We start from the raw sequence: 24,920 nt of genomic DNA, 5'->3' as shown, positions 1-24,920 counted from the left end.
CAGCCCAGAGCTGCTGTTGGGGATTGACAGCAGAACTGACAGGAGGTGTTTTGCCATCACCCCACTCTGCTCTCAGAAGATGGGCTTCCAGTGCAGGCACTCTCATTTACAGGGACTCTGACAGAATCAGTGGCTAAGGTTCTCAATAAGGATACCTGCTCCTTGCAGTGATTTAGGGAACATGCTATGGATGGGGCTGTTTGGCAGCTGTACTCTTTCCACATTTTTCTGCAGAGAACTAATTCCGTAACATAAAGGCCAGCAATAACACTTAAGACAACATACTAAAGGAGAGGTGGTCTAAATGCAGGAAGATACTTGAGTGTCTGATGTGGGAACTTCTCAGTGGTTTCAAAGGGAAGGCAGGTGCTCAAACTGTTTTGTGGAACCAGACTTGCCAGCTCAGGGCTGTACTGGGAAATGCAAACCAGCAAACGCACAATTAACACCTGCTTAATCAAGTGGATGAAGGAGACATGAAAAAGTGTTGATATGCAGGAGATGTGTCAGTGCACACAAGAAACCCCCCCAAAGTAATGACTTCATGGTGATGTTGCTTGCATGATCCTAACAGGTGAAAACCCCAGCCACGGAGCACACTGAGACATGGCAGGTGCCACATGACATAAACAGGTATTTTTAGGTGCTGCAGGTGCAGTACTACACAGTCTTAGCAGAGAGATCTGTGACTGCAGTATCACCAGTACAATGCTAGTTGATTACTATTTTCCAGTCACTTCCATCTACTTGGAAAAGAAGTTTTCAGGGCTGTCCTGCAGCTGCTTCTCTTACACACTTCTCTTCACACTTATAGTGTGTTCCAATATACAGAGGGTTCAGCAGCAGCAAGGCCACTTCCTTGCTTTTTCTCTTTACATTGTTTATACTCCAGTCTTAGTGGGCTACAGAGTAGCGAGTACTATGCAAATGATCACTTGCTGGATTATGATAATTTGGAAGGGAAGAAGGTTGCTAGAAACCCTCAGTTCAAGTCCCAAATAAATCACAGGTTTCCACCTGCCTGAGGCAAGTCACTTGGTCTTCCCATAATACTGTCTTCAAAACAGAAATAAGTATTTCTTTACCTGGCAGAGAAGCTGAGAGCATATAAACCCATTACAGGCTGCCATGAAGTTCAGATCCTGTAGTGATAAGCAATTACTTAATAGCAGTGCTTGGGAACATCTGTTGGTTGTTTCTCAATATAGACCAAACTGCTTGGTCTGATGAGCACATGAGAGATTTTCTCAATAACAACAACAGAAAAGCAACAACAAAACCCCAAGAACTGCAATTTGACTCTGGAGAGATGAACGGATGAACAAACTCTCATCTAACTGAACATTTCTGTCTGCTATGAATATGTGCTTTCTTGGAGACAGAAAACAAATACCTTCTGCAGAAGTTGTGCAACTAATTTGGTTATACAGAAAATGAAACCTCTACCAAAGACACTGAAGGAAACTCACTCAAGCTGAGAGTTACAGTTTTATAACAGAAGAAGAAGCCATACAGAGTTATAAACAACCCAGTGTACATCTTTATTGATGATTCACAAAATCAAACATCATTCAACAAACTCACTCCAGCAATTCCAATATGACATTGTTCCTTGCTAGGTTTGGCTGATTTTTCCAAGGTAAACAGTATTTGCTTTAAATCAGAGTGGGGAGAATCATGCTTTACAGTAGCTATTTCCTGACTGTAGCAGTAACAAGCGTATCACAGCCATGACAATATTTTAGGTCACACTTCCTTATTAATATTTCACATAAAACCCCCTGCTACCTTCAGTACTTGTTCAGTACTTCCACGGCTTGTACTAGTCTCATGAGAATCGTAACCCTTTAGTTAAGTGGGATTTATTAATACTCCTGAAGTGCACTAAAGGCATGAGCTGCTATCAAATTAATTGCCAGTGTCCTTCCATAATCTTACCAGAACATATATTATTTTCAATAACCCAGTATTAAACTGACCAAAAGTTTCACTGATATAAAAAATGGTCTTGATTTCCCACTAAAACACACTCGGTCATATCCTGATATGTTATATACAAATAGTTACACCAGCGGTTTTCTCCACGTGAGTCAACTGCTGAGCTACAGGAGACAGGAGTGAGAAAACCTGGGGAAAGGAATAACATCTTTGATATTGTCAACTCCCAAGATGTACTGCAGGTAGCGTTCAAACCCCATTCCGAAGCCTCCATGAGGAACAGATCCAAATTTTCGGAGGTCTAGATACCTGTAATTTAAACAGACAGTTATATTTGCAGCATGGTTATGCTGATGTCATTAAGGTAAGCTGTTCAACTAGGGTTTTTTCCATCTTAATTACCTCCCTTTGACCCTAACCATTGTGATTTCTGTGCTGGTCAGGGGTATGAAGAAGCAGAACTGTATTAGCAGAAACCCCAAGTTTAAGCCCATTTAAACCAGCATAGCTATGCTTTGCCAATATACTACAGCATGTTTTTTTAGGAGCAAGAATGTATTTGGGTACACAGAACAGCTTGAGTACCATAGCTCTGCTCATAAGGAAAACACCTTTGTAGTTCTAGCACCTAAAGTAACCCTAGCAGAGGCACAAACACAGGTTCCTATGGAATCACAAAGCACTTCCACTACTGGAGGGGAAGCTCTCTCCTTGGGCTTGTCTAGCCTGTGCCATGTTGGTGTGGAAGTCTGCCCTGCAAATTCTTTCAATTTCTGTTTGCTTTTCAATAGCCTAAGTAATTTCATTTTCAGTAATTTCTTCAGAAGCTTAAATAGGTCTTGCTGTCTGTCTGCTCAACATTCCTGCATTTTTATTTTTTTTTCTTTTAAGGTAATTATGATGGCTTTTTGCTACTTTTTCCCTGATCACTCTTACAGACAGATTCATTTATTTCCATAGTCAGACAGAATAAAAACCCTTGAACGTATCTTCTCTAAAAATGAGATCTGGAACAAGACATTTTGCTTTGCAGAACAGCACCTGTTGTGCACAGAAAACGTTTGGAAGCAGATACTCTGAGTATATGGGTGTCAACAAGATTATGATGATGGTTTTTCTATAGTTACCCATTTCACAGCTGGACTGTGGCTGATATGATACTGTATTTGCAGCTATAAATTCTCACCAACAGTTTTATTTTAATAGAAGTGAAAAACATCTCAGTGCTTCTATTGATTTGTGGGGCTACTTCTGAGTTTGCTGAGGGCACTAAGTTTTTCTTCTTTATATGAATGCACTAGTAGGGGATTGAGTGGCTCCAGATGTATTACTTGCTTCTAATCTTGGCGTATGAATATTTCATCCTCACAGTTTAGAAAAAAATCAAGTGCACTTAAATATAAACGCATATGTTTTACTACTTATGCAGTGGAGTAGAGGGGGGCAGAACACTGTGAAAGAAATTAAGATTGGATTGATTGCAGTAAATGGCTTCCCAAACTTTACATACTGTTAATGAACTGCAAGGCTATATTATATTTATGTATATATATATATACTTATATATGTATAAATACGTAAAATATGCATTATGTATATTTGATTGTAGTTGTTTGGACATCAGATATTTTCTTGGCTTGAAGACTGTATTTTAACAGACTGAAGACAAAGTAATGCGCATGATCACCTTTACTTGCAAAATAGAAGTACTCTCCCACAAATTCTACAGCTGCAAGATTGCCCTGTTGCTCAGTTTGACAGTATGCCTTTCATACCATGAAACATTATTTTTCCTTACAGCTCATTAGCAGTAGTTAAAAATGTGGGAAACCATTTATTACAGTCAATCCAATATTCAGGTTTTTTTCTTCCCCAGTGTTTTTTCCCTCCACTCCACAGCCCAAATAGCAAAAAGAGAGGCAGAACTTACTTCTTCCTAGTAGTACTGACACCCAAAGTGCAGTTTGCAAGCTGAACATCAGGCCCAAGAGTGGGACATCTTTTCTAATGACTGGGACCCATGTGCTTTTCTCTGTGCTGCTGGGTTAGCTTGGCTCACTAAGGCTTGCTGTATGCACCCCACATCTTGTGATGAGGATTATGCACGTGGATATGAGCATGCAGGCTGTGCAACAGCATGGTGGTCTTCATCTCTACCCACTTTACACAGACTGCATCAAGAACTTGAGTCTCTGCAAATACCTTGGAACTGCTCCTGGGGAGCTCTTCTGCACAGCTTTACAGGGGTTTGCAGTGAAGGTGATGGGCAGACCTGATGCTGAGAGTGGTGACTCATGAAACAGAAAAGACCTCATAATGTGAGGGACACGGGTTCTGGCTGTGGCAGATCAGTCTGACCCAGCTCAGGGGTTCTGAGCAGAACTGCCAAACCAGCTGGTAACTACTTTAGCTGTAACCAGGAATACAAGTAACAGCACAAACTTTTCTGATGATGTCTGTAAGTGCATCAGCCTTCTAGTTGTAGTCTCAATTGCTTTTGCAATTTCGCAGTTGAGACTAAGTCCAGCATCTTCTCTCCCTTTTTGCTGGCAACAGAGTTTATAAAGTCATTGTAAGAAGATGAAATAGCTACTTCCAGATGAACAGTAATAATAAATTCTATCCTTGCTTATCCAAGACTTTGATCAGTAGATCTCAAAGCACTTTGAGAAGCCATTTTGGCAAAAGGGGTGAAACAAAACCCATCAAAGTTAATGGAAAAAGTCCATTGAATTAAATGTGCTGAGGATCAAGACAGTGAATCCTTTGTGATGACTGTGCATAGAAGAAGCAGAAGAATTGAGAAATTTTCCATTCTTTACAGATGAAAGGAAAAGTAACTGCCTGCAGATGAAGAGAAAAATCCCTTTAGGCTGGAAAATGCTCCCTGAGGTTTTCCTTCATTCAATAGTCTACAGACACTGGATGTTTCTCACCTCAAAAAGAATCATGAACTAGTCTAGCTGTTTTTGCTAGTAGCTCATACTTAAGAGAGGAGCTGAGCACTGTTGGCAACTGGTGGACCGTGCAGCATTATTCCACAGGGGAAGTAAGTTTCTGTGACCTCAGCTAGCCCAGGAGTTCCTGCTCTGTACCAGAGCACTGGTAGGTCTTCAGAGATTTGAATCTTACTAAAGTGTGTACTGTAACAACGAACCCCAGCAATGAATTCCAGGAGCTCATTATGTGCCATGTTAGAAGAACATTTCTGTTCATCCTTTTAAAGATTTATATTCTCTTATCATCATCATGAGCTCCCTGTGTTGCACAGCAAGGCACTCTGAAGAGCAGTGCTCTCCTAGTGACCATTCATAAACAGAATGTGTTCTTTTCAGTCTCTTTTCAAAACAAATATAACCTCAACCTTTTATGTAATCCCCTTACTATGCTGAAGGTTCTGTGGCCAGTTTGAAAAATGTAAGGCTGAAAGAACAAAGGTACTATAGTCCATGAAACTGAATATTCTACTGTGTGTGTGTATGTGTGTCTAAGAAAAACCTCCCTGACTTTCTGCCTCCCTCTGTCTGGCCCAGCATGGCACTCCAGTTTCTTCCCAAAAGAGGAATAGTATTCCAGGCCAGGTGGCTGGAATCACTGGCCAAGGACAGTGATGGGCTACCTGTTTTAACCGGGCTCTGAAGAAGGTTAAAGGATGAAGTGAGTATAGTCACTGGCCATGGGCTGCAAGTGGCTTGCCATTGCTACTTTTCCCTAAGCCCAAGTCCTCCTTTTTACCCTGACATGCAAGGACCCAACAGAACACTCTGACATTCAAGCTTCAAAGATTACTGGAAGTTAAAGAGCCCAACACAGCTCAATCTTCTTCACTCAGAGCAGGTGCAAGGCCAAAACAACACAGCAACACCCACTTGAAGACAGTAAACAACATCTGCTCTGCTACTGTGTACTTTCACCAGTGTTATACCAGAAGATCAAAAAGATACCTGGACTGGTAAAGGGTTCAGTATGAGACAATTGTCTCCACTGAAGCACATGAAGATAGTCAGAAGGAAAGCAGTGCCTTACACGTAGGAATGTCCAAAACACTGCTCACGCGGATGGTTGTGGGAACACATTGTTCATCACAAAGTTCCTGCTTTGTTACTTTTAAGATGGCACTTGGAGGCTGCAAACAGCATCAAGTCCCCTGTTTACAAGGCAATATACTTAATACTCCCTGGTCACAGAGAAATCAATGAACTCTCAGAGTACTCTCATCACTTGACTTTCCCATCTCATTTCCACAGACCTCTCAGTTTAGCCAAGATCATCATCTACAGCTCTGAGCTATTTTCTATCTAGAATTCAAAAGAAAAAATGTGAAAATAAGATAAAATAACTATAGAATCAAGCCAAATATTACTCCAACTGATATTCTACATGGAAAGAAACTTGCATAACAGGAAAGATGTAGTATATTGAAGAAGCCTCATAGAGTTTGACCATGTCACTTTATCCATCTTTTGAAACACTTCCTAAAAGATAGGAATGGCAAGAAGCAGAGCAGTATTTCAGACCATCAATTGCCTCTGCCTTACAATTCACCCACAAACAAGGCAATCTTGAAACTGCCCAAGAAACAGTCAGACCCCACAATATCCTCTTGCTAGTGGGGGGAAGAAAACAGGTAGAATCAAAGACATGGCAATGGTTAAGGGACTTGAAAGGAAGATCACATTCAAAAGTCAGCAAATACTATATTTAAAAAAGAATGACTCAACTGTTCTTCCAGGAGTTTGTGAGCCAGCTTTGAAGGCTCAATTCAATCACTAAATTGGAGAAGATTAATTTTAGTCTCTCCTGCCACCTCCACTGAAAAGATGGATGCTGGCAAGCCACCTACCTGTATTCTGGCAGATTTTGGATTGCAGTCCAGAAGCATCCAGAATTACTACTATCCTACACCTTCCTAGGAAACCAGACTCTGCTATGGCACAGGGTAACAACAGCTATCACGTTCTCCAGGAAGTTATATTGTCTGTGATGGAGTGAAGGGAGTAAAGGAGGAAAGAGTCTCCAAAACAAGATTACAGCAGGAAGAGTTTACAGAATATGATCATTACATATCACGTGAAAATGCAAATGGGTGACAGGCAATGTCCTAATCTTTTTTTTGCAGGAAGCATGGGGAAGGGCTGTACTATCTTAGTAGTGCTGGAAGGCTCTGCCATTGAACACCAGACTTCCTTGCGTTGTATCTCAGTATCTAACCACACAACTTATCACCCTTGTTCAGGATAGTCCCTTCCTTAGATAAAGGGATATGGTGTATTCTGGGCCACAAATACAACAACAAAGGAAGAAGTTAAATTCACCCTGTTTGTACATGGATGATGTGAAGATCTGCCATACACTGGGCTGTTCCTCAGTGATTTCATATTGCAGGAAGAGGAGACTGAAGAACTTATACTTTGCTTTTTTTCAAGGCAGCCTGCCTAATGATCACTCCAAATACTGCAGAATATTTGAAAATTCTCTTCTAAATTTAATTTTCTCTGCACTAGCACTCCCTCAGTAGCCATGATGAAGTATGTAGCAAGAAACACTATGAACTTTCTGTCATTTTAATGGGATAAACTGTTAATTCAAAGGTTGATCTGTTTCCTTAGGAGGACAGCTTCAATTGTTTTAACTCCTTTGTCAGAGAAGATTTTTCGATCCAATTGCCCTGTCAATAGCAAAGGGAGTTATTCATGGACCTCTTAAAGGTCACAAATTGCTGTGGTTCTGTAACCTGTTTATCTCGTGCATGGTGGTCAGAATCTACCCAACTTCCAACACAGCCTAATGATTTAATATCAAAAATCATTATGGGTTGTAAATTAATCCACCTCATGCAATCCTGAGAGGAATGACCTGTGTTGTGAGCGGACAAATTGGAGGCACAAATTAAGTAGCATTAGATTAACCTTTGTTAAAATGAACTGGCTATTTCATTTAGACTGGCAGTGATGGCATGGCAACAGGGCCAAAAATTGTTCCTTCAGAAGCAAAGATATAATAAAACAAAAAACAAACAAACAAAAATTAATTCCAGTTGCTTAAACAGTCTTAAAAGAAGAAAAAGAGCTTGCAGAGCAAGGTGGCATCTTACCATTGATAGGCATCTGTGAGTCCTAATCTGTGAAACAAAAAGAAAACTCCTTTTAAGTAAAGGAACAGAGTTATTCCACACAAGCAGCACTTTCTGGGAAGAACATGCTACAAGAAAAGGGGAAAGCCTGGTGAACTATTGTATGAAGCATGCATAAGGAGACAAGAATCCTGTTTTTTTCCCTCTAAGGTTATGCAGGAAATAAAATTTAAAAGTCTGAAGTATTTGGGCTTAACAAAATGAGATCCTGAGGACTCAAAATTGAGAAAAACATGTGAAAGGAGGTGTGATTTAGTGAAGACACACCCCATTTGTGCCTTGAAATGCTTTCTATGACTTTCCTGACAAACAAGAAAGTCTGGCTTCAAACTCCACATGGACCCTTTCTCCTTCTCCTGAGGACTGTGGACTCAGATACTGCCAAGAAGTTTTGACTGAAGAAGTGCAGCAGGCAACATTGTAGTTTACATCAGTTGAAGCACGCCTGCTTCAGAGGGTTTACAGGGAGAGCAGCAGGAAGCACAGCTCATCATCCTACTAAAAACTGAGAATTAATGTTCTGGTGATTTTTATTGCCTGGTGCCTTTTGGATTCATTATGTTGAAGTAGATTTTGCTCTTCTCCACTGACTAGATATAACTGTGTGAGCATGTGTCTGATTTAAGGAACAAATTAATTCCCAGTGTGCAAATGGTGTTACTCTGGGATTAACCTTCCTCCAACACTGCTTTGCACAAGTGTATGACTGGCCCAAACAGAAGTGTTCAGGTGCTGGGTGGGACTTTGCACAATCTGCCCATGCATGGCAGTAGGGTTGGAGCTGGATGGTCTTTAAGGCACCTTCCAACCCAAATCATTCTCTGATTCTACAAAATTTTTGAACAATCAGGTAGGATCCAGAGCACAACTGTCTAGGGACAATTACCCAATGCATAATGTCAATTATTAATTAAAAAGCAGCTCTGATGTTCTGACATTGAAGTTAGCCTAAAATTACCAAAAGTAACAAGATGCAGACTAAAGCAGCAGGGAAAGAGGAGCCCCCCATGCCACAGCACAGGTCTTGAGCAGCTCCAGTGAAGCTTCCCATGAAACTATTAGCAAAGAGCCATATTCTCTGAAATCAGGCCAGTCACTGAGGCCAGCTGCATCACAACTGACAAAGCTTCTGACCAAAATTGCAATTCCTCAGTTACACAATGTGATGACAAAGAGATATCTAAGTTCTGTGTATGTGACAACTTCCACCTTCACAATCCACTTTCAGCCACAAAAACTGAAGAAAAGGATGAAGTGTCCCACAGCAGACCCTGCTCCAGACAGTTGCAGCAGAGCTGAGGCATCCTACTGCCCTGGGCTTTTAGCATAAAGAAAACTTTTCTTCTCTGATGAGCTAAAACAGAGAGGCCTTTTGCACACCTATGACAAAAGCACAACAACTTCTTCACCAGTTTGCAGTCACATACTCAGATAAATAGACATCACAAAGACAAAAATAGGCTTCTTTTAAATACTATTAGCTGCCCTTCCACTCCTCTGTCTTGCCAACCACAGAGAGCTGCTGAAACACTCTCCTGCTCAGGCTAGTCTCCTGGCATCTGTGGATTTTCCATACCTCTGTAAGCGTGATTCGAGGAAGGGCAGTCGCTCCTCTCTCAAGCTGCCTCCACACAGCTCCCCTACTCCTGGTACAAGGAGATCAACAGCTGCAACCTTCAAAGAAAAACACCTAATTGAAGTCATGCCACATAGGCACACAGTGATTAGCAGAACACCTGATTCCGTTTTGGTTTTTTTTTTTGTAAAAACCTACTGTAATTCTTCCAGAGTCCAGGACACTCAGGTAAGGATTTGCACGTACTTGAAAAGCCTTTTGTTGACAGGAGAAGGCTGGGAGGAAGTTTTGCAAGGATAAACATCAGTAATTTACAGAAAACTTAAATGACAGCAGCGATGTCCCAGACTGAGGACATCTACTGCAAATGGTTTGAACTGAATCTCACCAAGTTACTCTGGTGACAACCTGTGTGAGGTTATAAGGAACCCAAGAGCAGCTCAGAAGACAGCAAAGACATATGGACAAGTTTTCTGAAGCACTGATTCCCTGCTCTGATGCTGTAGCTTGTGTTCAGCCCTATCTATCCTTATTCCTTGAGCCAGCTCTAATGGATATGGTAGCAACTGATGTGCTGCATCCAAGTATTAGGATCCAAGTGCTACCACTCAGGCTGTTAGGTTTGGGCTGTCTGTCTTCTCTGGTTTGTCTTCTAGGGTTATTTTTCTTATCCCACAGCTGAAATGTTGCTAGAATTAAAGCCACTGAAGACACAGTGGTGCATGGCAGTGTTGCTGGTCTTTTTAGCAGAAACAATGCTTCAGATTTTCTCTAATCAGTTGAGGAATCACAATTTCAAAGCATGAGACTTGATAAAAAGCTTTTTTCTTGTGCTCATCTGCTATTTGAGCATTACATGGATTCTACATTGGGATGACAAGAGAATCACAGATTACTTGGAGCCATCCAATTCTAGGCCTTTCACTTAATAGTACAGAAGTTTACCAGGAAAAGAAACAAACTATGGCAAATTTGTCTTAAGGCAATTAAGGAAAAAGTTAACACTGTCCCACCTCCCAATTCTTCCTCCTCTTGTTCCCACTTTGGATATTTTTTCTACAATAAGAAAAAAATGGACAGGATCACCTGATGGTCACATCTTATCTTGATCTTTTTGAGGGCAGGCCCAGCAGATGATTTCTGTCAGTAGGCCAAGACATGTTCCTAGACAAAAAAGTGGTGGAGGTGTGACCCATGGACTCACTGTGTGTTGAGGTCCGTCATCATTGTCCCGCATGTAGAAAGGTTTGAGGTCGTATGGGTAGTTAACCACAAACACAGGAACCTCCCCACAGTGCTTCACCAGGTACTTCTCATGTTCTGTCTGGAGGTCACAGCCCCACTGTAAGGACAGCAAAAGGGGCCTGGGAATCTGCTTTGGTGCCTCTTGCCCATGGCAAGAGACCCAGAAAAGTCCCTGTACATAGAGAGATGCGCTGCTTTGAATAACATGAAACCAAGCAAAGCAACTTCTCAAACAGGTCACTGGGAAGTAGACATTTTGATGAGTTTTCAGGCAGAGCAAAGCATGTAAAATAATATGATTTAACTTAACAGGGCCAGATTGTCCCTGCAGCATCAAGCCCAAGTATCTGGTATCAAATCAGAAAAAAACCCAAAACAAGCAAAAAAAATCCCAACCCCCAAAACCCCAAATCACACTCTGCATATCTAAAGGAAAACAGAGCCTCCTAACTTGATCCAGCAAACCAACCTTATTTCAGTATTACCTTTAGTGTATAGAAAGCAGTTTTCCTAGGCTGATTACTCTCTTCCCTGCTGTGTCCAGTTACATGCTACATTAATTCTCACTTAAGAAAATCTAGCACCCTATTAACCAATTCTTTGTTATCACAAACCTTGGACATTTGCGATGTCCTTCACTTTTCCTTTTTTCCAGGGATGTTATAAATCCTTTGGCTTTTGACTTGAGACTCCCCAGTCCATTTATAGGACATGCAGAGAGTATTAGGGGAATGGAAGAGGAAGAGGAGAACAGATCTCCCCCAGACTCTCTTAATACTAAAATATCCCAAGTTTGCTGTCTCAGATCCAGGTAGTACATAGACAAGATTTGAGGTTCTACACCCACTTGTGCACAGGGATGAGACACCCAACTGGCTATGAGGGTGGCTTCAGCCAGAGGGTTATTTTCCTCAAAGTATCATAATGAGATAATGATTAAACAATATAGACATAAGATGAGCACCACCACAAACACTGTCCCATACTGGAGTGTGTGTTTGAAACTGGGCAACATATGTTTTTAAGAAAACCATAATCCTATAGCTTTAGAAAGACTAGCACATTACTCTTTTTCTCAGTCAACATCTGTGCTTCAGAAAGACAAGGGATTCCCTTTACCTACATGTAGATTACATAGTATTTTCACATGGTATTGGTTTATTAATCCTTGTCAAACTTTTGGTGCTATCCTCTTACCTTTCATTTTGTTGAGAACTGTTACAGTAACTCTTCTTATAGGATTGCAACTGAATCAGCAACACTCTCAGCACTAGTCACATACAGGAAAGAGAAGTGCCTTTGCTAAAGCCTTGGTCCTTCAACTGCAATCTCATCACTTCCTTCCCTGCAAGTGTTACATGTTCTCCTGCTACAGATCTCACTCCTTGTATTGCTCCCATTTCAACCCCAAAGGGCAAAAGTTACACTGGATTTACAACCCAGCAAACAAAGCACCCCAGGAGGCAGATAATCTGTGCAAACAACTCTTGTAGTATCAGAGAGAGAGAGAGAGAGAGAGAGAGAGAGTGTGGAGATTCTATGAAGTTCAGGCTCTGCACAGTGACAAACCAGCTGGCAATGACCTACCTCTGGCTTGAAAGTGAAAGTTTGAGGAGCTTGCTTCAAAATTTCCACTGCTTCACTGTAGGAAATTCTGCAAGAGGAAGAAAAAAAGTCTTTAAGATAACTATGAAAGGAATAACAAAGTTTTCTGGCTAAATGCCATGCTGGAAAATTAAGGAGGCATTTCCCCACCACCATGCCAACTTGTGTGTAATGTCAGACTTCCCAGCAATGCTTCTTTGGACAGAAACCAAAAAGCATTTTATATGGCAAGAATCCTATGTTTTCCTGTGCTTCAGCTACATGCAGGGCAGGAAGTGCTAAGCTCTCAACACTTCTGCATTATTGCAATATTGCATTTTAGTCAGAAGTGAGCTCTGCAGGGAATTGCTTCATAGAAATTCGTGAAGTTTTTTTAAGAAAACAATATGTCCTCATCAGCATAGCTACAACAACATAGTTCTAGTCCAGGGTGTGTTAGGCAAAAATAACAGTCCAGGGTGCAAAAGGCTTGTAGTTCAAATGTTTCCACTTTACTTTGCAAAAACCATGAGATTTATATGTGCAGCAATGTTTCTCTACTTCTCTGGCAGATTTGAGAGCAGATTCTCCACCAATTTCCACCAGCACAAAAGAACAGCATCATGGCAAAGCAAACAGAAAAAGTGTAGTGAACAATGCTCCAGGTTTGGTAACTGGAAATCAAGACTCAATGGAAGATAATGTGGCAGCCAAGTTTTCAACATACCAAGCCAAATGTTGTGGACAGAGAGAAGAAATAATAACTTGATCACAATAATTTCGTCTTTGTATCACTGGCTAATCCAATTAAAAACCAAATTCCCTAAGGAGTGCAAGGTCTTTGCACCCCATTACAAGGTTTCACTAAAACAGGGAAGGCTTCTGGAGGAAATACCTCAAGAAGGAATATACTGCTCTACATGTTTGGGTTATGTGAGGCCACAGACCAAATGAGGTCTATGGCTGGCACAGGTTCAACACATGTAACCAATGTGTGCAAGCCAGGAATGCCCCAGATTTGCCAGCAGCTGATGAAGAGAGACAGAGGGATAAAGAGATGGTCTGTCTCTCTCTCCTTTTCCTTGGTCCATGGGAGAAGCATGCAACTTTGTCCTTTCAGGAGTATCAGTTAGGTTCAAAGAGAGGTCTGAAAAGGGGAGATGGTAACTTCACTGAGGACTCCCATGGTGCTCATGCAGGCAGAGGATCAGGGGATCAATTGTGATCCTGTTGCCCAGGTGTGGCTGTAGCTGATTAACAAGATAACCAGTGCTGGGATGAGCAGCCCTACAATGTTCTGTGGGATAAATCAAGAGCTCCACCTTTTGAAGAGACAAGCCAGGAGTAGGGAGGTGGTGGCACTCTTGGGGGTCAGTGAGGGAAACTCAAGCCCTTCAGTTCTTTAGCACAAAGAGAACTGGGAGTAGAAGCAACACAATCAATTTGGAATAGAAAACCAATTGGAATTGTTAAATATAATAAAATGCTTTCATAAAAGGAAAGCCACTGGAGTCAAAGTGTGAATGAAAGCAGAGCATCAAAGCCAAAACCAAGCAAGACTGTGAGCAACCACTGTGCAGGTACATGCTGGAAGGAGAATACTTTTGATGGTCTTGTCCAGGGGAGTAAAAGCCAAAGGTCAGCAGATTCAGGTGTCAGTCTCATGCAGAGCTGAAAGGGTATACCTGACAAACAGTAAAAGGGAACTGCAACTCATGCTCTTTTGGAGACATTATGCTAACCCAGAAGACACTGAGTTGTGAAAGAAAAAGCACATAGACAAAATAGGAACTCTTTCCCCCAAAGCCCTCTGCATGATCATTTTGAAATAGTACTTACATCATAAATTTGTGCTTCAGTATTTGTTCCAACCTGCCCTTGGTCAAAACAAGAAAAACATAAACATGTAAAGCTACTCTTTAGGGTTCAGGGGCAAACTCAGGAAAGTGACCTCCCTCTATACTGTAATTTGTAGGACTGCATTCTGATCTAGATATGGGTCAAAATCCACTCCAGGCCATTCAGTTCTAAAAGGGTACCAAATTATTGAAGCTAATGATTCAGAGGCTACCAGATGAAGTGACAACTACAGTTCTACCACACTTGCTACCAGCTACAGAAAGTTGTATGTCCTCTTGCTGTTAGCCTAAACAATCACTTAAGCTCAAGATGGTATTTTCAGAGTTTCTTAACACAGGACAACAGAGTAAAAATAAAATAAAATAAAAAAATTAAGCCTTCCTATAGCCATCAACCCCCAAAGACACAACAGGATTGCAGTTCTTTCCTGTCACATGCATTACCTTCTGTTCAGGAGCTATGTATTTATGAAAAAGCTCAACATCACGAGGACATTTGGAGAGCACAGTGCTCGTCACTGTCTTGAAAAGATCTTCCATAACCTAATAGGGAAAAAAGGAATGCATGAAAAATGAACATTGCTTAGGTGCCCCAGACTATAAATTAAACACAGTACACATCAGCCAAGGGTACAGAAAGAGTTTCTGTCCTTCTGCATGGCCAGACTGCATAAGAGGGAACCACCTCACTAATGCTCCTAATTAGCAGGCTTGCTTAGTAGTTGAAGAGAACTGGAACCTTTATTTTTGTTATGAGTTTAGGGCTTCAATGTTGGCTGATGGCCTCAGTATCCTCAGTCAGGTATCTCCAATGAAAAAAAATCACAGCTAAATATTCAAGCAGCAACCCTGAGTAGCCACAGACACATTATACAACCATCTGTTGGCTTGGTCTCAGATTAATTCTTAGTCAGGCATTTGTCCTGTAATGAACAATTCTGGATTTCTGCTTTGTTGTTAGAAAAGGCAAAACTGAAGGAAAGAGAATAAACATGTAGTGTGCAGAGCAAGCCCATCATACAGATCTCAGCTGTAGAGACTGTGCAGTAAGGGCAAAGTGAGCATGTACAACATGAGTAGAGAGCTAAAGCAGAGGACACATCAATGCACAGATGTTTGAGAAACTAAAAATATGTGGTTCCATTTCCCTAAACTAATGTGGATTAACTAAATGACATTATCATCCAATTTGGATATACTTATCCAGTAAAACGGGCTTCACTCATTAAGAAATTAAAATGTCATTAAAAGCCCCCACATGGGATGCTGCTGCATTTTCATCAACCCATTTTAAGAGTCATTTTCTCTTCTGGTTAAGCAAAGCAAACATCCAAGACACTTGCTGTTGTGCAGACTAAGAGTTCCCATGGCTCCCTGTAGTCTTACATCAGCACAAAGCAGGTAGTTGACACCTGCGGTATCAATTGATGATCATTCCATCTCTTCTTCAAAATCACCCTCTTAGTCCAGTTTTCATTGTAAAAACAGCAATGCATATGGGACTGCATGTTGTCTCAGCCTGAGATGGGACAAGGTTTTTCCTAACAAAGTGTATCTCAAAGTTCTGGCACATTCCTGGCTGGTTGTGGTGGTTTTGTGTTTGTTAGTTTGTTTTTGGTTTTTTTGTTTGTTTGTTTTTTTTGGTGAGTGTAACAACTGCATCAATTGCAGACCTGAGAGAAGTGAAGTTTCCACTAATTATATCTAGGTGAGCAACAGCCCCTAGACACCACAAAGCCTGTGATGGTGGAAAACGAACCTGCTGTTCAGTCAGCAGATCTCAAGAGGACCCAACAGGTCTGTGCCTTACAAGGAACCAGATCTTACAGGGTAAGAGGAACACAAGACACAGAAACAAAGCAGCTAGGCTACTGATATAGTCAAAATGAGATTACAGGCACGTTGTTCACACTTATGCTTAGGTGAACATCCTTCACACCTGCCCCAAGCTGCTGAAACACTGCTCTGTGCTGGTCAACAACCTCTGCAACCCACCAGCCTAGTGAAGCTGGTAAAGCAGTCCATTTGGACTCTCTGGAGCCAAACTCAGACTCAAGATTCCTGCATCAACCTGGGCCCTCCTTTTAAAAAAAGGGAAGATGCAAATAAAGGAACAGCATTATCATATGCAGATGAACAGTTTTACGCCTCCTGGTACTCAAACACAGAGGAAATGAAAAGCCAGAATTCCTGCTGCTGAGTGGCAAATAACCAAACAGTCAGCTTTGAACTTTCTTCAAAGTAGCTAGAAAAAGGCTTATGCAAATGAAATTAGAAAACTTCTTAGCAATTCATCTGGTTTCACCAGGCAGAGACGAAGGGATTTTACATTAAGCTTCCTCTTTCTAGAAAATGAAAGTATCATCTGGTTTCAGAAAAGCATGTTGTTTAATTAGCACTTTTTTTCCTCACTGTGCGATAAAGCAACAATTAGGTTCCCACAGCATTCAACATAAACAGCTTCCTCTTGTGGAAAAAAGATGTGGGTGGTATGGGAAAAACAATCTGAGAAATATTTCCAGGTTTGAGACTGAGGTTTTATCCTGGCAAAAAAGACAGATACGTGGGTCGTACACTGGCCTCCTCACTGCTCTTATTTATGCCAAACAAGTACTAGGCACAAACAGCAGACGCAAAGAAAGAAAAGGAGGAAAAAAAAATACTTCAAACTGAGAATTTATGTCTTTAAGCAGATAGTATAATGAAGGACTGCAAAGGAGGCGATAGGAAAAATGAGTGGAGAAATGTAATCACTGGCTTGTTGGTTTAAGGGAACACATGAGTTTGAGATGTAGGTGAACATACACATTGGTGAACATACTCTGTAAGAAGCATGTTTGACAGGAGACTTAGAAAAAGTCATGGGAAAAAGGCACTGGAATTACAGCAAGTAGCTCATGTCAGAGGTGGGACTCCAGCTGTCCCAAAAGCCCAATAATTATGACCAGAGTTGAAACAGAGCACATCATCAATAAAACAGCAGTAAAAGTCAGCAGCAGCAATTGAAGGTGCTGTGCACTCCAAGAAAGGTTCAAATCATCATCTTACCACGTAAGAAAGTTTACATAAGAAAAATCGCATGACCTGCCAGTAGGATTTTTATGTATGTATTTACCTGGGCCCTGCATATGGATGCTGGGTAGGTCACAGGCTACTTATATATGAAACACTCACCAGTGGGCCACTGTTTGTTGCCTCCATGCTTGCTCACACACACTCTGTGTGTGCCCATACACACAGAGGGGAGGATTCACATCTGATATGTCTCTCAGCAACACAACCAACAGCTCAGGCCCGATTTTGGAGAGATGCTGCTGCTGTGCAAGAAAAGAGACTAGTCTGCCAGACCACTGCTCCACTGGCCATTGAAACTGAATGATGATAAAAGTTAGGGAAGAGAGCAAGCCTGAGCTACACAGCTGGATGCCACTTCAGACAAGGAACCTACAGTCCTGCAGACACCCCAGTGTCCCTTAAGATTGTTGTGCAAAACTCTTAGAACAAAGCCGTCCCATGCAATTACTGGTGTTTGCTCCCTCAAAACTGGAGTCAGACCTGCCGAAGTGCCTCAGCCTTGGTACTGAAGATAAAATGCTGAGTGCAAACTAGTCTGGAAGTCAAATCACATACATGTTTTAGATCCAAGCTCTCTAAAGCTGACACCCAAAATCAGTGCTACTGATTTCATTTCATGCCTGAATTCCCCTCTGTAAAATGGAGGTAATAGTGCTCCATGTCACTAGGCTGTAATGACAGCAAATTAATTTTGATGAAGTACATAACCAGTGGAAGACAATACTCATGCCCTCAGGACACAGCTCAAATACTGAATGTTAAATTGTATACTCCATCTTAAAGAGATATAGTCTACATCCCTTAAAGAGACAGTAGTACTGGGATGTAATCTTGTTAAGGACGACTAACACTATGCATAAACTCCTGACAATGCCCTCAGGAAAACTTCCTTCTTGCATTTCCTAACTTTACAGACTAAATAATGTCTTTTTTAGCATGGCTTTGTATGTTCTTTTGATGAAATTCAATAATGACTGTATCATATGGCCTCTTTGAGACTCCATTAGCGTCATGAGTGAAGTGGGATCCTTTAAATATACTGCACTGCTGATACAGTGGAATGAAAAATTGAAGATAATGGCCTACAAATAGAGCTACATGACACAGCATTGAAGGGAGAGAGTGGTAACAGGCATCTCAGAGGACAAATGAAACTGGAGACCTTGGACCACCAATTCAGGTACTGGAGGGGCTAATGGCTCTAGGGGGTCCAGACACTTCCACAACCGGACCTCATCTACTGTCTACCTGACCTTTTCCCAAATCCTTCTCCTTCTCATCCATTTTTGAGAAGTGCCTTGGGGCAACCTGGCAACCCAACTTCTTAACTTGACTTACAAAAAGAGGTCTCTCCTTAGATATCTTTACATTTACCCTGAACATTAAAGCAGAAATACTATCACCCAGCCATGCAGCGTAAAGTACTGCACTGAGCACATGGGGCTTTCCACAGAAAGTATTGTGAAACCAGTACTGTGAGAGTTGAAGCTTCTTTGTAGCACTAAAACACATTCTGGCACAGAACAGAAATTTAGATTGTATGATTAAGACACATGAGACTTCACAAGAACTGTGCTAGTAATTTAGGAATAACTGAGCACTGCCCTGTGCAATTACAAAGAGGCTGCTGCTCTAAGACTTCAGACCCTTTGTTCCCAAATACATGTAGCTTGGTTATTAAATCTCCTTTTTTCATTTTATTCCATAATGTTTCTTTTGGAGCTTTGGCTGAAACATCTCCAAGCCTCACCAGTGAATGGTAAACACACACATCTTTGTAGCAAGGCTCTTTAATGGTGTATAAGCAAATACTTCAAGATGTCCCTGAAGAAGCTGAGCATTCCCAGCACAGTAACTTGCTCAAGTGAGAGATACTTAGTCCAAATGTTGAATAGCAATTTTAAAAATAAATTTTTAACAATCCAGCTCCTTATGTGAGGACAAAGTTCAGATAATAACCCTGGCCAAGAGCCCTGAAGGCTTTTAACTGGGTGTTTTGCACCGAATAAAAGACTTGCAGATGACAACAAACAGGCAAAATACCCGATGGGCAGATACAAAAGAAAACAGTGAATTTAGGTCAGTTACACCAGGAAAGACATTTAGGCTTTAGAGCAACTAGTAAGGTTTTCTGTTGATTGGTTGGTTTTTTTGTTTGTTTGTTTTGTTGTAAGAGAGATTGCCCAATGATTTAAAAATAAACAAAATGGGAACTCCACTTCCCCAAGTAAGAACACCACAAAATTAAGCCTGTTGCAATACAAACTCACTATGAGGAATGCAAAATAACGGCTGCTAGGAGACTTTCTGTTACAGGGAAAGGTGCTTGTCAAGGACTTTGGGACAGAAGGAAGATTTAAACGAGAGCACAAGCTGAAATTTCACAAGATACTTAGCAACAACGAAGGCAAAACTGAGAGGGAAAGTTCCCCCTTTCCCTACAAATTCCAGAACAGTTCTCAAGTATAATTCTCTGAATTGTCTGAACTGGCTGTCTATACTTCCAGAGCCAGAAAATTAGGGTTTTCTGCACAATATATGTTGATTCTGTGTTGAAGGGTTCAAACACCACTTAACAGAAGACTCTGCTTATTATACTAGAGAAAAAGCAGTGAAGATTTCAATTGACTCCTGATAACCTAGAGAAATAGGGCCTTAGAAATTAAGGTGTGCACATATACACAGGCTGTGCTCTAAGAATACACAAAGCTGTGGAGAAAAAGAGAGACAGAAGAAAGAGCTATTCATGATGGAGCAGAATCCCAAAGGATCAGTCCACACAGCTCAGTGTGGACTGATCCAGCCATCCAGAGGTCCCAGATTCAGAAGCAGCATACAGAGCACACCAGCTCTGCTCTCAGGCCATGCTGATTCAGCACTATTTATGACCCATGCTGAAGAAACCATCACCTGGATGTTATTTTATAAATCTGCAGCCAGTGCCTCAGGTATTTTTCTTCATAAGGTTATTTTTCCAATCACTTTCCACAGAGCTTATCTGATAAATGATAGTGTGTGTGTATGTTTACTCACAAGTCCCATTGGGTGTAAGCTGGCTTATGCTGACACTAGTAAGGTGTACAGGCATCTATCATGTAGTTAAACTGCAACTGAGAGGTCAGTCCTGAAAAATCAAAAGCCAGCTGAATAAGGATTTCCTCCAGTCTTCTGCTAACCCCACAGTGAACAGTGTATGCCAGAAACTGCTGTTTCTTCTTCAGATTTCAATGCAGATTTCAAGGTGCTTTACAGAGCACACCAAGGGACACACTGCTTAAACACTGCTCACTCAGGGGAAAGGTGTTGGATATTTTGAAAAGGAGAGTGCCACACATTAGTACTAATCAAGCACATTTACATTCCCTGGCAATACAACAACTGTGGAGCTTCCCATCCAGATGAGGGCTGTGTGCGCTTACATCTTCTCTTCCAAATTCCCTCTATGGCCTCATCTCTGCTGAGCAAACCCTCATCCTTGGGAAATACCTGTGCAACCTCTACTTAGCTCACACACGGTGAGAGGAGCTGTGACCTCAGCTGAGGGCAGGGAGCACAGCTCAGGGAAAAGGAAGAAACTCTGTTACCAGTCCTGCACAGACAGCAGGAGTGCCCACCTGCATGATGTCCTGAAGGCTTTCAGTGAAGGACAGCTCAGCCTCCACCATGTAGAACTCTGCCAGGTGCCGGCGACTCTGTGAGTTTTCTGCTCGGAACGTCGGGCCAAAGGTGAACACGTGAGTAAAAGCCCTGCAAGGCAGCAAGGAACAGGCAGGTCAGGTCCAGCACCCAACTTGGTCTACTACACCTAAAGCCCTCACTTTTCTCCCAGCATCTAGAAACAATCATGTTTCCATTTCTTCTCTGACCAATTTAATGGCACTGCTGAATAAGCTGCTGTTACTTTCCTTCATCCAGGTATGGAGAGGGGTTATTCACATCCTTTGACTCAGAGATGTTGTGCACACACACACACACACACACTATTCAGCTTCCTCTGAACACAAGCTGTGCTCAGGACACTTTTTGTAGCTGTGTGGGAATAAACCCCACCATTCTGCACAATCGGATAACTAGAGAAGCATGCAGATACCACACCAATCATGCTACCCCCACCCACGTGCCTTTACATTTCTTTTGCTGCAATGCCTGACCTTCACAGGTGCTGTGAGACCCCAGTGCTCAACAGAGCAGAGTGAGCCGTGCTGCTGGAGTTGCCGGGCTGGTGGGCACTGAGGGGTGGCCAGTGAAGCCCAGCAGGATGGGAGGTGTACGGCATGCAGTCCCCCTCTAGTGGTAAGATAGAAGTTCATTGCTCAGAGAGCCCTGGGGATAAAGAACTGGGCTCTTCCACACAGCTAAAAATGGTTCAGCTGAAAGGGGTCACTGCTGCAGAGAACACATCTGGGAGAGCATTTAATGCTGAAGCAACCAATGTATTTCCTATTATGAAGCCATTTCTCCAGCCACCTTCTGGTAAGTCTATTTAAATACATCCTCTCTTGTTCTGCAGTCATGTCATGCTGTGTTTCCACTTCCTCCATGAGAAACCTTCCCATCAAACACCAACACACCTTTAAAAGTTTTGATTTTATGTGGGAAGCTGCACTCCAAGCAATACCTTCTACACTGTGATCCATGAGCACTTGAGCTCCTGGACACCCTCAAGCCAGTGAGAGCTTCCCACATACATGCCATGACATCTGTGTTCCCTCTCATGCTGCATGGGAAGAAAACCATGATTGGGGAAGAGAGCAAGCTGCTTCAGAAAAACCATGAACTGGGCAGCTGCTATCTTTGGCACATCTTTAACTTGATGTTATTTTTAGCTGCAGACAGTGTGTAGGAGAACAAGAACCCGATCAGTAGAGATTAAGCACAGTTTGACACTCATGAAAGTGATGCGTGCTAATTGCTGCGGCTGGCATTTGACTTGCATCTTGCTCTGCAATCTTTCAACTTAAAAAGGATGTTCACTGAAGTTTCTGAGCAGGCTAATTTTGTTAAACTGAAGTTTAAATAAACAAGACTACAAAAAGCAGCATTTTTCCTTTGCCCCTTTTGGAGACATCTGAGCTACAAATAAAGGAACACACACATTCTGCTTCACTCATCTGTTCCCTCATGTCACATGTTGGTTAAAGGTTACGATCCAAAGAAAGAGCACTTTCTTTTTCCTATTTGTAGTTCTTTTTCCTAGAGCTGCTAGTGGTAAACACACCAGAAGAAAGTTTCAGGTCAAGACTCTGAATACATAGCCTGCCTGTAGGTTTTTTTCCCCCATGGCTCTGTTTTCCCTCCTCCAAAAAACATACTTTCTGTCTCCACTTTGCTTTTGTACCTGCACTCTCTCATATAGGACCACAGTATCTACAACCAACTAACTAGATTTTGCAGCAAACATCTTCCTTCAAGCATCATTCTCAGCATGCCACTTTTCCCTCTGCTGCTGTTCTCACTTGCTGAGATGTTACTGTAAACTTCTGTCACTCAATCATTCTCCTTCAAACTGCCCTTTGCTGTAGCATCTATAAAACCTCAGCAATGTTTAGGTAAGTGATGTACCAGGACTATTACTCACTGTGGTGGTCATTAACTATTATATCATCAGTTCCTTGTGATCTCTCATCTGTAGCCACCTGTTGTCTTGGGTTATACAGAAATTCATGTTCTTCCTCTCATGACCTTTTTGGTTTGTTTTTTTTCCCATGCTCCTAACAGCACCTGGCACAACAAGGTCTTGGATCCAAAGATTAAGAGCCTCTACTGCTATAGCAATACAAACAACAAATATGAAACAGTGAGTCACACAGTCAAAATCATTTTATGTTTAAGGCAGAACTGGTCAAAAGCTTTTGTTTGCCAGGTTGTGGAGGTTGTCCTGCAGTGGGAAACAGGAGTTAGAGGCAGGTTCTTGCTGTACCTGCTCCCAAGTTTCAGGCTTTTGCTCAAATATTTCAATTTGAGGCTCTTCAGTTATAGAAAGAATTTTTCCTAATAAATGAGTTTAGTCACAAATTGAGTTTGTGACTGAGCCAGGATCAGACACAAGATAAAAATATTATGAAAAGCTTACAATTGCTGAAGTTCTCATTCAGGTCTGCTCAGTTTGATGTGCAGGTCTCTAATGTCTCACTGACATGAAGGCCTCAAAGTAACTCTGAACTAAAGTGTGACACTAGCAGGCTAGCATGAGATCCTTTCCCACAGAGCCAACAGCCTGGCTTCAGGGAGAGACATTTCTCAGCGGCTGTCCACGCACGGCACTGACACTTCAGTTACTGCAGGATACTGTGGCAGGACAGATTCCAGAAATGAAAGCTACTAAGAGCACTTTGAACTGCACTTATTTCCTACTGGTCAGCAGCCCAAGCATGATGACTAGTTACTCATCTTTCAAGGGGCTAGCTGACTGCAAGATGCCTAAAAGCAATCAAAAACAAAAACCTCCATCCTCTTATTGCTCCAAGATGTCAGACATGGTCAAACACTTCATAGTCAGAGATCAATTCTGTAGTGCTAGAATAAAGCTCCTCTGTGCCCAAGACAGTTTTTGGGCAGGGCAAGTGCAGAACAACTCCCACAGAAACCAATTGCTGTCTTTCCTCAGCTCTAGGCACTTATACACAGAGAACCACCTATGTTTACAAAACAAACCATTAGTACTGCAACTCCATGGACCATCCCAAGGTGACAGTAAGTGTAAGGGCTTTGTGATAACCTGTAGAACCTAATATCCCTGGTGTGGGGCTGAATTTGTCTAACCCTTGAAAAAGGGGAAAAACAACACTCACTAGTCCCCCTCCCCATCAAATAAACCCCTGTCTGCAGGGAGGGGAGGAATCATTCATTTCTCAGGCTAACTGTAAAGGGAAAGGACAGATACAAGTAACTGTGAGAACTTCACTGCGACCCTGGCAAAGGGAAACTAGCCAGATGTCATGCTGGCAAAGCGATCAAAGGAGCACAGTAAATGCAAGTCATCTGGTAACAGCAATGTAGCACTGACCAGAGGCCTGGACATAACAGAGAAACACAGCTAAAAATACACAGAGTCACTGTTATCAACTCTGTGCGTGAACAATTATTTTCCATCCAGGCATTCATATACTGTTTACTGTGCCCTGCCATTCAAGATAGTAAGCAAATGCCCACTATACAAATCAAGCCTTTCTTTGTACTTCATCTGGTATAAAAAACATATCTGTGATTCGATACACTGCTGTATCACACTGACCATGTACAGATGTATCAGAAAAGAGGGATGGGAGTTGATTCTGCTCCAATTTAATGGTACTGAGAGCAAACCCAGTCATTTTGTTCTGTGTGCATTCAGCACCTAGCACAATGGAGCCTCAGTGCAGTGCTGTGACTCCTATGCTCTATGATGCAAATAATCAATCATTTAACATTCCCAGACCCTGCAAGACTTCCAGCATTTAAAAATAACTTGAAAATTCTGTCTAAGTCTCCAAAAGTGCTTAGGTCAGTTCGGGTTGTGGGCACTCAAGAG

At 41.8% G+C, this 24,920-nt stretch overlaps 1 protein-coding gene across 3 annotated transcripts in view; it reads right to left on the bottom strand.

Moving 5' to 3' along the window:
* Nucleotides 1-1,516: 1,516 nt before the first annotated feature.
* NARS2 (asparaginyl-tRNA synthetase 2, mitochondrial) overlaps nucleotides 1,517-24,920 on the bottom strand; it is a 48,244-nt gene continuing 24,840 nt past the window's right edge. Inside the window, exons 7-14 of one of the 3 annotated variants that reach the window (XM_033516483.1) lie at nucleotides 21,025-21,157; nucleotides 14,780-14,878; nucleotides 14,316-14,353; nucleotides 12,480-12,546; nucleotides 10,852-11,064; nucleotides 9,648-9,745; nucleotides 8,033-8,059; nucleotides 1,517-2,247 (exon numbers count right to left, since the gene is read on the bottom strand). In XM_033516483.1, coding sequence (XP_033372374.1) covers nucleotides 2,103-2,247; nucleotides 8,033-8,059; nucleotides 9,648-9,745; nucleotides 10,852-11,064; nucleotides 12,480-12,546; nucleotides 14,316-14,353; nucleotides 14,780-14,878; nucleotides 21,025-21,157 — 820 coding nt within the window. In that variant the 3' untranslated portion in view covers nucleotides 1,517-2,102. The remainder of the gene's footprint in view (nucleotides 2,248-8,032; nucleotides 8,060-9,647; nucleotides 9,746-10,851; nucleotides 11,065-12,479; nucleotides 12,547-14,315; nucleotides 14,354-14,779; nucleotides 14,879-21,024; nucleotides 21,158-24,920) is intronic. The other 2 variants (XM_015634882.2, XM_015634892.3) reach the window with 2 other exon arrangements.

The sequence above is a fragment of the Parus major genome, chromosome 1 (genome assembly GCF_001522545.3).
Source record: "Parus major isolate Abel chromosome 1, Parus_major1.1, whole genome shotgun sequence".
Taxonomy (NCBI): domain Eukaryota; kingdom Metazoa; phylum Chordata; class Aves; order Passeriformes; family Paridae; genus Parus; species Parus major.
Note: the sequence above shows the minus strand (reverse complement) of the source record. Positions and strands in the feature narration are given on the sequence as shown.